Genomic DNA, 13,908 nt, shown 5'->3' on the forward strand with positions numbered 1-13,908 from the left:
ATGTGCCTTGTACTCATTTCAAAATTCATGTTTGCTCCCCCAGTTGGGTAAGGAGAATCAAAAGAAGAGCCAACAATTAAGTGAATACAAAATGTCATTACTCTATAAGATTTGTAATTACTTTAATATAAGAGGAAAAAAACATTGAATCTAACATCCAACTAATCATATGTATAAACTAGACTATGGACATCATTGAAAAAAGAAAAAACAACAATAGACAAACAGTATTCCTCTGTCATACACAAGCTACCAACCTCATGAGAAATTCAAGAAGTACAAAGAAAGCCCATTACACAATAAGATCACCAACTCATGTGCCATAGGATATTGATACCAATCAATTAATAGAGGGGAGATATACCCTGTGGATATTATTCACCCTAAGATTTCTTCTACAAGTTGGGCACTTCTTCTGGGCCGCAATGGCAGCCTTGATGCACTTCTTACAGAAAATGTGACCACAAATTGTCGTATGCTCCTCTACCAGTGGACCCATGCAAATGGCACATGTGAAAACAGGTTCTTTTGGCATGACCGGCAGTTGCTGAAACTTAAACATTTTATATTATTAGTTATATCCATAAGCAATTATGGTGGGGACACCAGTATGCCACCAGTCACCCGAGTATACACCCAGAGGCATCGGGCCACACCAAGACCCACCACATTGTGGTTTGATGATTCCATAATTTTGTAATTCATTTATTTCATTTTATCTCCTTTATTAATTGATTGTAATCGAATTAGTAGGAGATTAATGATGAATTAATTTTTTCCTTCTACTGTTCTTCCCTTCTCGATCTTTCTTCTTACTTTTGTAATCTTCTCTTTATTCTTCTTCTCAATTCCTCCTCTTTCTCTGTTTCTCCTCTTTTCTTCCTCTATTTCACTGTCAGAATCATTAAATCACGCATGCCCCCCATCAGTTTGGTATCGAAGCCGAAAAAATCATTTCGTTGTGCTCTTCAAATTCAACAAAACTAACCTGACTCCCTCTTCGAATTGCTTCCCGAAATGTCCAGATCTTCATAGCTGTCAATCACAGCACCATCATCCACCGTTGTACCAGCCTTCGCCACCGACTATTAGCCGAGGTCGCTGCATCACCATAGAAACTCTCAGAATCATCCTGGTGCTACAATCTTCATTCTATGACTAGCATCATATCATTCATTTGCCATCACCAGCTGACAGCATCGCCATCGCCGGCCGACAACATCATCGTCGTCGCCACTATGCCCGCCATCAACTCGTCGTATTCCGAACAGAGCAGTCAATTTTCCCATCATCGTTGCAACCAACACCTTCCAACTTTCATCGAGCCGCAGACATCGATCGATCCTCACCGAAGCGTCGCTGTTGCTGCAGAAGAGGTTCGCAGGAGCCATCACCGGAATCAGGCCTCTAGAGTCGCCAGTTGTTGTTCCCTCTTTTCCCTTCCCATCATAGGGTCTTTGCTTTACTGAGCTTTGATCAATCAAAAGTTGGTTAATCGAAGCCCTAAAGAGAAGCACACGTGCGATTGACCAGCATGTGCAGTAGTCGCACATGTGAGACAATAAAAAAAGGGAAGAGTCATTATCAACTCCAGTTCCAGTTCCCAGCCCCAACTCGCTGTCTACATTGCTAATGTTGCTTCGGTCCACCACAACCAGCCTACCAGGTTAGTTCTACCCCTTTTTGGTATTACACAATTTTGTCTTAGATTGCATTAGTATTTATTTTTGTGTTGGTAGTTAATTGTAACAACATTAATTAGACCTCAAAATTTGTGCCAAAAAAAGGGAACCACATTTATTTTTGTGTGACTATTTTACCTGAGTGCTTTCAATTCTCATCTTAAATTTAAAATTTGGCCAATTGGTATGATCTATGTCATTGCTTTAGTTTCTTTCTTTTCTTTACTTTATTAATCTGTGCACTCTGTCTTGCATCTTTGTTGATTTGAATTATGATTTTGTCACAAAACGAACAATAAGCAAGACACTTTAACAAACATAGAGTTTGTTTGGGCTTACTTGCGGGAACTCAATAGTACATGGATTTACGTAGTGGTCGCATCATGTAGGGAAATGCATCATCCTCCGTTATAGACACCAAAGATGATACCCTCAAACAAAATTTGGAACAACTTGGTACTATTAATGATAGGCCCATTGCTTTAGAAATTCGGTCAGCCAAAGGGAAAAACCCTGTAGAAGCTAGATCTCCTAGGAGTTATGATACCGAAGAGGAGGACTTCCTAGTGCTCGTCCTCACATATTCCCTCCTAGGGAATCATGCATCTTACACTCAAACACCATGAGGGACCCAAAGACTTATGGTCGTTTAGATCCATGGGTACTTTCCACGTGGGTTCGTGAGATGGGAGCGATTTTTCAAGTGGTACGGCCTATTTAAGCATAGAAAAGTCAAGTTCGCGAAAATGAAATTGATAAGCACCGCTCAACTTTTCTGGGAAAATGTTGAAAGGGATATTACAAGAAGATACGAGCCTCCTATCACTACCTTCCCCTTTCCTATAGAAGCACCCTTCTAGATCAGTACCACAATCTTAGGTAGGGGAATAACTCAATCGTCGAATACATTGATCAATTTGAAGAGTTCCAAATGCAGTGTTTTGTTATGGAAGACGAGATCATCACTTTAAGCGAGTTTTGAAAGGGCCTAAATGATGACTTTAGATGAGAGATGATGTCTCAAGGTCTTATCACCATGGAGGATGCTTATGCACTTGCACATAATTACGAGTTAACCTTCAAATTTCTACCCACACGAGGGTCAAACACCCGTACGATGCATTTTAGGTCATCCACCCCCCCCCCCCCCCCCGAAAGACTAAGTTACAATCTAGACACCTCTCCATTAAGGGAAGGAAAAGAACTGTCAAAATTCAATTCTAGGATTCAATGTCATAAGTGCCGAGGTTTTGGGCACATCGTGTCCAATTGTAACACTCAAGCCCTTCTTATCGAGTATTCAGAATACCTGCAGGAAAACAAGGAAAACATGGAGTACAAGCCTAATCCCATCAACTTTGATATCCTAGATGTGCCAAGTGAGGAAACCATAACCACTATGAATTGTGTCAGACTTGCTCACACTCCCGTCAGTAGGCAGAATGTTGTCCAATATGCATTGATTCAGCCCAAGGAGTCTAATGACTAGCGTTAGACTACTATCTTTCACACTTACATCAAGTATGGAGATAAGGTTTGTAAGGTCATCATTGATAGTGGCAGTTGCATCAATGTCGTTTCATCCCGCACCATTGCCCACCTTGGCCTAAAGATAGTTCTACATCCCAAACCCTATCGAGTTTCGTGGGACGATGACACCTCCGTTTCAGTCGATGGTAGGTGTCTAGTTCCCATTCAATTCCTCGAATACCAGGAAGACATCCGATGTAATGTAATTACCATATATGTGGGTCACATCATCTTAGGCAGGCCCTAGTTGTATGACCTAGATGCTACAATTTATGGGTGCACAAATATTTGCTCCTTGTTTAAGGGAAAGACTATCCACCTTAAACCACCACCAAAATATGTTGTGCAAGGTAAAACACAATCATGCTCCCAAAGATTTGGAACATGAAATACTACATGAGTCTGCAATTTTTGTAGTGGTAACCCGAGAGGTACCCGTGAAATCCTTAGGCGACCCCTAGCTTGAAGTTGAGTCCATCTTACGAGAATTCCAGGATGTCTTTCTCAAAGACTTGAAGTTGAGTCCATCTTACGAGAATCCCAGGATGTCTTTCTCAAAGAGCTTCCAGATATATTGCCACCTATGCATGACATCCAACACGCCATAGATTTGATGTTAGGAGCTACATTGCCAAATCTATTGCATTATCAAATGAATCCGCTGAACATGGAGAATTAAAGCGACAGGTGAATGAACACCTCCGAAAAGGATTCATCAGAGAGAGTTTAAGTCCTTGCACAGTACCAACCCTACTCACACCAAAGAAAGATGGCACTTGGCAAATGTGTGTGGACAATAGGGCCATCAACAAAATCACCGTGAAGTATCAGTTTCCGTTTCCCTGACTGGATGATATGATAAATATGTTGATGGGTGCCATTATTTTTCAAAAGTCGACCTTAAAAGTTGTTACCACCAGATTTGGGTAACGCTCGAGAGACGAATGGAAGACAACCTTTAAGACAAAAGATGGGTTGAATTAATGGATGGTTACGCCATTTGGATTGTTGAATGCACCTAGCACTTTTATGAACATGATGACACAAGTGCTTCAACCATTTCTTGGCAAATTCTTGGTGGTTTATTTTGATGATATCCTCATTTATAGCAAAATGAAAGACCACCACATTGACCACCTCCGCCTAGTTTGCCCACACGCTCCAGAAGGACAAGCTTATGCTAATCTCCAATTCCTGACTGATCAAGTGGTTTTCTTGGGCTTTGTAGTAATTCCTATTGGTATCACTGTAGGTCCCTAAAAGTAAAAGCAATTGTTGAGTGGTCAAACCTTCTACTATTCAGGAAGTTTGTAATTTTCATGGTTTAACCACTTTTTACCAACAATTTGTCAGGGATTCACTTCACCGACGATTTATCAGGGATTCAATTCCATCATGGCGCCCATCACAGATTGCATGAAGAAAGAAGAGTTCTCGTGGTCGAAAGCTACCTCTCGTATTTTCCAAGAAATTAAGAAACGTATGATAAAGGCACTTGTTATGAGATTACCTAATTTTTCTAGGGTTTTCAAAGTGGAATGCAATTCATCAGGTATCGGAATAGGTGGAGTATTGAATTAAGGGCTACATCCGATCACATATTTTAGTGAAAAACTTAACAATGCTAAAAAAAAGTACTCAACTTATGATAAGGAATTCAATGCAATTGTACAAACTTTACATTATTGGTGTCACTATCTCCTTTCGCATGAATTTGTCTTGTACTCCGATCTCAAGGCCCTTTGATATCTCAATTCTCAAAAGAAACTTAATTCTAGGCATGGGTGATGGGTCAAGTACTCCGATCTCAAGGCCCTTTGATATCTCAATTCTCAAAAGAAACTTAATTCTAGGCATGGGTGATGGGTCAAGTACCTACAAGCATACTATTTTGCCTTGAAACACCAATCCAGGAGTGTGAATAAAGTGGCAGAGCCCTCAGTCGCAGGATTTGCTTATTGTCCATTGTGAGTATGCAAGTTACTGGTTTTGAGAAGATCAAAGATGACTACGCTTCTTGCACCGACTTTGGTAAGGTGTACACAGAATTGCGAGAGGTACAAAAGTGCATCATCGATGACTTCTATCTCCATGATCACTATTTATTTCAAGCAGATAAGTTATGCATTCCCCGTATGTCAGTGCGAGATTTTTTGGTTTGGGAAATCCATGTAGGAGGACTTAGGGGACATTTTGGGAAAAATAAAACAATTGAAGAGGTGGAAATTCAATTTTACTGGCCGAGCTTGAAAAATAACGTCGCAAAACTGGTTGGACAGTGTAAGACATGTCAACTTGGTAAACATAAGAAACAAAACACTGGGTTATATACACCCCTACCAGTCCCTACATGCCCTTAACAAGACCTCAACATCGATTTTGTCTTAGGTCTACAACATAGCTTTCGGGAAAATGACTCCATCTTTGTTGTGGTAGATCGATTTTCTAAGATGGCTATAATTTTTCCCTTGTGCTAAGACTTCCGATGCATCCAAAGTCGCTCGACTATTCGATGAGATCGTCAAGCTATACAATCTTCCTTAGACCATAGTTTCTGACAAGGATGTCTACTTCATGAGCTACTTTTGGAAATTTTTTTTGCATTTAATAGGTACACAATTGAAATTTTCTATTGTCTACCATCTACAGAATGATGGTCAGCCTAAAGTCACTAATCGTAGTTTAGGGAACCTACTCCGATGCCTTGTTGGTGACCATCATTGAACATGGGACTTAATTCTTCCAACTTTGCATACAACAACTCAATGATTATTTCATGGTTCGGATTCCACCCCAACAGCCACCATCGGTGCACGCTCGAAAGCTACAAGCCTGTAGTACAGGACCATTTAAGGTGCTGAAAAGAGTAAGAACTAATCTTATATTGTTGATTTTCCACCTGAATCTTGCATTAACTCTACTTTTAACATTGAGGATTTGATAGTCCTTCATCCATTTCTGATGATCATTTTGTCCAACCCCTTCTAACTCTACCACTTCGTTCGAGACAGCACGTACTCTCACCCCTGCAGCCCCCTTGACTCCTCTTCTCCTCCCACCAGCATAAAAAGATCATATTGATGTTATTTTAGAGGAACAAGTGGTTTTTACCAAGAACTGTGCAGTTCAACATTTTTTAGTACTTTGAGAGGGGCATCCAGATTCAAACAACACTTGGATTTCTTTCAAGACATTGCAACACAGTTGGATCCAGATTTGTTCAAGTATTACCAAAACTTCTAGGAAACAGGGTCGAGATTCGCCTACCCCGAAAGAGTTGGTGGGGACACCCAGTCACCCAAGTTTACACTAGGAGGCATCGAGCCCCACCAAGACCCACCACAATGTGGTTGGATGATTCCATATTTTTTTAATTCATTTATTCATTTTTATTTTGTTTATATCTTCCTGATTTTTACGAGATTTATCAGTTAGAGATTTTATCTCTTTTTGAATTTCAGTTTCTCCTTTGTTAATTGATTGTAATCAGATTAGTGGGAGATTAATGATGAATTAAATTTTTTCTTCTACTATTCTTCCCTTCCCGATCTCCCTCTTCTTCCTATATAATCTTTTCTTTCTTCTTCTTCTCAATTCCTCTTCTCTTCCTCTGTTTCTCCTCTTTTCTTCCCCAATTTCACCATCAAAATCATTAAATCATGCACGTCCCCCATCAAATTAGTCATTAACTCATCATCGTGGTTTGTGAAATGGTATTAAAGAAAATAATAAAACAAGCAAACTCCATATTACCTGCTCCACATTTACAATGATTTTGTGTGTAGGTGGTTTGTCCAATGGCCTTCCTTGATTGATATAACCATTGAGAGTCAATCTAGTGACTGGTTCATCTCGAATGATCCCTACACGGATGAGCAGGTATTATGAAAACTGACTAACAGAATGAATTCACGTAAAAACATTGGCAGTTCAGACAGAGGTACACCAAGTTTGCAAAGCTACACAACATGTGCTAGTTATTCATGAGTTCGTACATTCTTCTCATAATTCAGTAATACACAGTTTATTTACATTGGTAGCTGGCACAATAAAATTTGATTATTAGTCAATTCATGACTACCATTAGTAGAAAGTTCATATTGCTTAGTCATAGATAAAACAATTTGTTCACCAATATTCAAACATGGCTGCCACTAAAGTATACAGATTCTCAAAACAACATAATCAAGTAGCTGCTTCTGTATTCTGTCTGCTCCCATTCTCTAACCAACAAACAGGTAAATTGGTTGCCTCACAGACTCTAGACTCTAACAAATTTCATAATCTAGCAGATGCTTCTCTGTTTTGTCTCATAATCTAGCAGATGCTTCTCTGTTTTGTCGGTTACAATGTCCAATCAGTAACAAGAAAACCTAATTGGATATATATGAACACATCATTCACAATCTTGCAATATAGGCCTCTGCTTCTTAACAACAGCTACCAGTTGTTTAGAAATAAATGATATAAAAATTAATTCAGCATTCCATTCAAATCCCATTATAATGTTCTACCTATATGTATTATCTGTAGTTATGAATAGTTTTTCTTCCAATTTTAGAGAAATTCTACTTGTGAACGTTATTTGGAGGTAGGTATTGCAGCTTCCCAGGGGCAATCCATAAGAGAGGCACGTTATATGCACAATAAATTAGGTTATAACCTCCACCAATAAATAAACTTAAAAGAATGACAAAAGCTAGTAAGGATAAATGGATAAGCAAAGATATACAAAAGCATTTACACCACCAAGCCCTCAGCTGGATTAGAAATAGGTCCAATTTATCAAGAATATTTGATGCAGAAAAGATACAGACCAGACTGGTTATCATACTGCAACCGAGCCTTGTCCAGTTCTCATGCATATAAAACCGCTTTCAACTGAAAAGGATCAACTTGGCCAGCTGGACCAGTTCCACCAGTAAACCAGTATGGTCTGACTGGTCCGGCTCAGTCTAGCAAAGCTTACAGTTTTTTCAAAATCTAAATTTAAAGTTAAATTTACAATACTGAACTTCAGCTAAAAGTCGGGTTTCTTGCAACTGTTGGATCTATGTTATATAAAGGACCAGAAAAGAGATATCTCCAAAAGTAACAAACAGCCAACTAAAAACTTTATTAAGATCAACCAATAACAGGGCTCATTTGAACAAAGTAAACTGGAACCAGAACCATACAAGCCAAAGGATTGGCCTGTTCAACTATCAACATGGAGAATATTTGATGTTTCAACCACTTCAAAGGCAAAAACTTAGTGCACTCACCAGCTACCAATAAAATCCTGAAACCAAGTTAACCAAAATATGCTCAACTGTAATTAAGAGATTTAGATAGCCAGATGACCAAGAAGACAAAGGAAACAAACTGCAAATGATTATGTTGGGGGAAAATAAATTTGAAAAGAAAGAGAAAAAAGCTCAAAATCAAAAAATAAGAAATTAAAAGAGGCAGTAGAAAAAATATAGGTGCCATAATAAAGTAATAACAAACTCCCTTTAAGATAGATTCAGGGAGATAAAGTCACAACAAACTGATAAGAACAAAAAGATGTTCTACAAGAGTCGAGCAAAATCTCCTTGAGGAACAATAGGTCCCTTTCTATCCCTGAGTTAACTCTTCACAATGAACTAAATCGTGAATTTCATGAAAATAAATGCAATGAAACCATTCGTTGGAAGCAGCGGGCCAGGTTCCGTTGGCTGACCGATGGAAATGGAAACACTAAATTTTTCCACAACATTGCCTCAACAAGAAGGAGAGTTAATTGTATCACCTCCTTAAACATTGAGGGTCAAGTGATTACGAATAGTCTCTCAATTACTAATGACCTTGATAAGTTCTTCAAAAAATATATACACCGAGGAGCAATACAATCGGCCTTTCTTGCACCACCGCATCACCAGACAGGATGCAGCCAAACTTGAACTCCCCTTCATCCCCACTGAAATTGACCTTGCTGCTTTCGGGATGCTAATAGATCGCACCCCGGGGCCAGATGGCTCCAACGGGAGTTCTATCGTCATCACTGGGAGATCATTCGCAGTGATGTTTACGTCTTCGTCAACAACTTCCACTAGTGTGGAATTACGCATCATGCCATCGAAGCCTCCTCCATCACCTTGATCCCAAAGAAGATCAACACTGAGCACCCCCAGGACTTCAGGCCAATCAATCTCACTACTAGCACCTACAAGATCATCACTCATGTCTTGGCTAATCACCTTCGCACTGTCCTCCCGCAAATTATCCATCCTTATCAAAACGCCTTCATCAAAGGCCGAAACATCCTTGACTCCGCAATGGTCTCTCACAAACTCCTCGACTCCTTCAAGCGGTCCAACCTCCCTAGAATTGTCATAAAATTGGACTTCAAAAAAGCTTTAGACCGTGTAAACTAAAAGTTACTTGACCATCTTTTTTTATCAAATGGGTTTCACCACTCACTTGCGCTTCTGGATGCGTAGCTGTATTTCTACTGTTTCTTACTCCATATTGGTTAATGGCAAATCCTGTGGACACTTCAGTGGATCCCGGGGGATCATACAGGGTGACCCTTTGTCACCTTTCTTATTCACCATCATTGTTGAGTACCTCTCCACTATGGTCCGACATGCCAAATATATTGGCTGGCTTAACTCCATCTCTGACAACGTCAATCAAGACATTACCATTCTCCAATACGCTGATGACACCCTCCTTTTTGGAGATGGCACTATGGAACAAGTTATTCATCTTAAATTCCTGCTAAACCTCTTTGAACTTTCCTCTAGCCAAAAAGGTAGATGGGCCAGATCCTCCATCTTTGGCTTCAATGTTGGTCAAAATGCTCTTCATTCCATGGCTGACTACCTCGGCTACAAAATTGCCAACCTTCCCAGCACCTACCTTGGTTTACCCCTGACGCATGGCACTCCGACCAAGCAAAGCTGGCATCCTATGATTGAAAGAATGGAAGGTCGTTTGGCCACTTGGCGGAGTAAGCTTCTTTCCAAGGCGGGCAAACTCACCCTTATTAAGTCGTGCCTTCATGTGAGTCCTAGTTATTTCCTATCCCTTTTCCACTGCCTTGCCTCTATCATGAATTGGTTGGAATGCCTCAAGCATCATTTTCTCTGGGGTGGACCTAATGGTGCAAGGAAATATCACCTTGTTAAGTGGTCTGATGCTTGCCGACCTATGTGTCTCAATGGGTTTGGCATCAGAAACATTGCTAGTACCAACTCTGCTTACCTTCTCAAATGGATTTGGTGTTTCAATTCCTACCCTGCTCCGATCGGGAGGGCTTCGGTAACTGCCAAAGCTAGCAAAACGAATGGTTGGTGGCTTGAAGGAGGCCGTTGTTATAAGTTGTTACCAATCTGGTAAAAAATCTTCCTCCTTCCTAAATTCTCGAATGTTGTTAAGTGTTACCCTGGGAAAGGGCTTCAGATTAAATTCTGAACAAATTGGTGGTTGGGTGATAAGCCGCTGGTTAAATCCTTCAACTCCATCTCGAGCCTCTCTATCCTACCTTTTGCTTCCATCACTAACGTATGCATTGCTTTAGCGGATGGAATCTTCATTTTCGCAGAGCCCTTACTGACTCTGAAGCTTTGGTGGCCTCCAACCTTCTCTCCTGCCTTGCCAATGTCAAAATCCGTAACCATATTCCAGACACTCTTATTTGGACCCCTTGCTCCAAAGGCTCCTTCACTACGGCTTTGGCTTATAATCTCATCCATGGCCCTTGCACCCCTCCCCCCCCTTCCTCGTGCTAAATTTTTCACATAGTGTGCCTGCAGGAACAAAATCCTCACCTCTGACGCCTTGATCAGACGGAGAACCCAAGTCCCTAACCCGTCTTGTCCCTTCTGCCACTACACCCCGGAATCCACCACCCATGTCTTACTCCACTACCATTTTGCCCAAGCTATCTGGACCAACCTTCTTAACATAATTGGCGTTCGATATCGTGTACCCCATAGTCTATCATCCATGATTCAATCCATCACTAACTCTCGGTTCCCTAAGCTCTGTAAAATACTTATCTCTGGCTGCACGGGTCACATTCCTTGGGCGCTCTGGAATGAGAGAAATAACCGAAAATTTCAGTTCAAATCCTTCCCGATCTCCGTGCTTGCTGAGCACATTGTTGGTCAGGTCTTTACCTGGCTCCTGACGCAAAAAAAATTCCTCCACCTTAGCGATTCTAATTTCCGTGGAAACTGGCACTTGATTGCAGCTATGGAAGGACCCTCTCGTCCTCCAAAAATGACCGTGTAGTCCCCTCCCCCCTGGCCACCTCAAGCTTAACGTTGATGACAGTGCTTTTGGCTGCCCTGGGCCCACCGGCTTTGGCGGAGTTGTTCACAATGATAATGGCAACCTCCTCCTCTCCTTCGCATGTCCCTCTTAGCATCGAAGGAGATTCCAAAGTTGTCATTGATTGGTGTGCAAAACTTATCCCCCCCTGGCGGCACTGGGATGACTTCTTTGATATATGTAGCATCTCCTCCTCCCTTAATTGTACTTGAGTGCACACCTCAAATCTGCCAATCATCTTGCAGACTCCCATGTTAAACAGGGATCCTCCCTCCAAAACCTTATTGTGGAGGGTGGCCCCACCCTATAGGTTGTATTTTCTTTTTCTCTTTTTATAAAATTCACACATTCCAAACAAAAAAGTCAAACAAAAAAGTCATAGGAGTCAATAAGAGTCAACCAATAAAAAATTTAAGAAAAATAATGGAGAACTCCATGTGGGACTAATGGTATAAAAATAAAAATAGAAAAACTGCTGTCCATGGCTTTGGTCAACCCACTAAATGACAAACTTATTTCTTTTAGGCCCCACAGCCATGACCCAGGCCCCCAACTCCCCCAAATGAATCCATTAAATATGTCCAGTTAGGTTGAAGATAAACCTGATTGACCTTGGTGAGCATCCAAGTCATCATCCAGTACTACTGTCACAGCATTGTTATTATGATTCCGATCATTGTTCCTCCTTCTAGATTGATTCCTAGCCTGGATGGAAACAAAACAAATACAATGAAATAAAATAAATAAAATATCCACTAATACACCAGCCAATTACGCAGAAGATGAGCTTTCTGGATATGAATACAAGAAACCAGTGCAAAAAAAAAAAAAGTTCCTCCAACATACGGCTGCAAAGCTTCTAGGAGAGGATATGACGAGTTCATCCTCTAATTCCTCAACATCTATAGGCATGCTCCGTAACCGGCCATCTGAAGGAAGAGCACTCGCTTGTGCATACCGTGAAACATGACTTGAGCTAGCACCCCCCAACTCCACACTTCGTAACCGGCCATTGGAAAAGAGAGCATTTGCCTGTGCATACCGTGAGTCATTACTAGAGTTGACACCCTCCATTTCCCTATTATCACATGGTGGGGCATCATTGAGATCCACTCCAAAGAGAACCTTCCGTCTCCTTGGATCTCGGGCATATGCTTTGAGAGGTCGCTTTGATCCTCGAGTACTCATTCTGCAATTGAAATCCAGAAAACAAAGTCACACAAAATTCTAGCCATTTGAGTAGTTTCAACGAGCCACAAAAGGTTTATACTTGAGAGTCAAAGACAAATATTGAGATCTTCAATAAACCACATATAGTGGAAAGAGTAAAAACAGTAATGAAAAGGTGGCAACGGTATCAAAATTTCACCAACCTTCGCCAGCAACAAATATGTAAAGATTGGTGGGAAGGAGTACAAGACCAAATTTTGTGATATGACAACAGTATCTACATGAAGATAGAAACAAATTTTCAATGATTTTTTTTCGAATGCCTAACTCACAATAATAGCACTTGTGAACCAGACAGGATAACGCTATGCGGAAGAGTGAATAGCTTAGAGTTACTCCGTAGAATGTCATGTGTATCAGACGCATTAGAAATAGCTGATCAAGAGAATACTCTAACCAAGACGTTGGATTCTTTACATCCGAATGTTAGAATAGCGAAAATCTAAGAAGTGATCTCTAGAAACTTCAATAACATATTAAAAAAACTACAGTAAAAAACAATTTAGTTCTAAATTTAAAGAAATTTCACTCTTTGATGGTTTCTCTGGTTCAGCTCCACTACTACTACGCGCGTGACAGAAAAAAAAAAAAAAAAGGAACAATAAATTACAATAAAGCTGTAAAGAGACACTCTTCTACTGAAAGGATAAGAGGAAGACAGTCCCAAAGTTTCCCCCAATTAGTTCACTGGGTACAGAAAAACCTTTGAGTGTATAAAAAGCACCCCACTCGTAAGCCGGCCCAGGCCGATTCATCGATGCATTATCCGAGGAGGTCAGACTTGATACGATCAACAGAAACAAATTTCTTAGAGAAATTTTCCAAATAAAAAAATAGGACGAAAATGATCGTACCTGATAATTCGCCGAAATAGATTAGGTCCTTTCAAGAAATAACGTTCTCCAAAAGAAATAGGGTAAATTACAGGAATCCGATAAAACTCGACGGTTCTTCGCTCATTCTCCACCGCCAGTGGGCTTCTCAAGAACAATTTTTTCTTTCACTCGTTCTCTAGGGCATCGTAAGAGATGACGAGTAAAACCAACGAAAGATTCCGCTCTCGCCTAATTCCACTCAGTCGGCGTGCCCAAAGGCCAACACGGTGCGCGTCCAGGATAGCCTCATGCGAACGCGGAACACTGTCTTTATAAGACGACGTTTGAGC

General features: G+C 40.6%; 1 protein-coding gene across 4 annotated transcripts; it reads right to left on the bottom strand.

The window, feature by feature from the left end:
• Window positions 1-97: 97 nt before the first annotated feature.
• LOC137962538 (E3 ubiquitin-protein ligase complex slx8-rfp subunit slx8-like) lies at window positions 98-13,844 on the bottom strand. Of its 4 annotated transcripts, XM_068809451.1 has the most exons (6): window positions 13,598-13,844; window positions 12,887-12,960; window positions 12,360-12,702; window positions 12,116-12,218; window positions 6,966-7,075; window positions 98-553 (listed from the first exon to the last, which is right to left on the bottom strand). In XM_068809451.1, exons 3-6 carry the CDS (start codon window positions 12,699-12,701, stop codon window positions 341-343), a joined length of 768 nt encoding a protein of 255 aa, XP_068665552.1. In that variant the 5' UTR covers window position 12,702; window positions 12,887-12,960; window positions 13,598-13,844; the 3' UTR covers window positions 98-340. The 4 variants fall into 4 exon arrangements, with proteins under 4 accessions (XP_068665552.1, XP_068665555.1, XP_068665554.1 ...); XM_068809454.1 differs by lacking the exon at window positions 12,887-12,960 and having other exon boundaries at window positions 12,125-12,218; XM_068809453.1 differs by lacking the exon at window positions 12,887-12,960 and having other exon boundaries at window positions 98-547.
• Between the last annotated feature and the right edge of the window lie 64 nt (window positions 13,845-13,908).

The sequence above is a fragment of the Aristolochia californica genome, unplaced genomic scaffold, assembly GCF_029961685.1.
Source record: "Aristolochia californica isolate CCGP_79_NKW_82.1479 unplaced genomic scaffold, dmAriCali1.0.hap1 SCAF_4, whole genome shotgun sequence".
Classification (NCBI taxonomy): domain Eukaryota; kingdom Viridiplantae; phylum Streptophyta; class Magnoliopsida; order Piperales; family Aristolochiaceae; genus Aristolochia; species Aristolochia californica.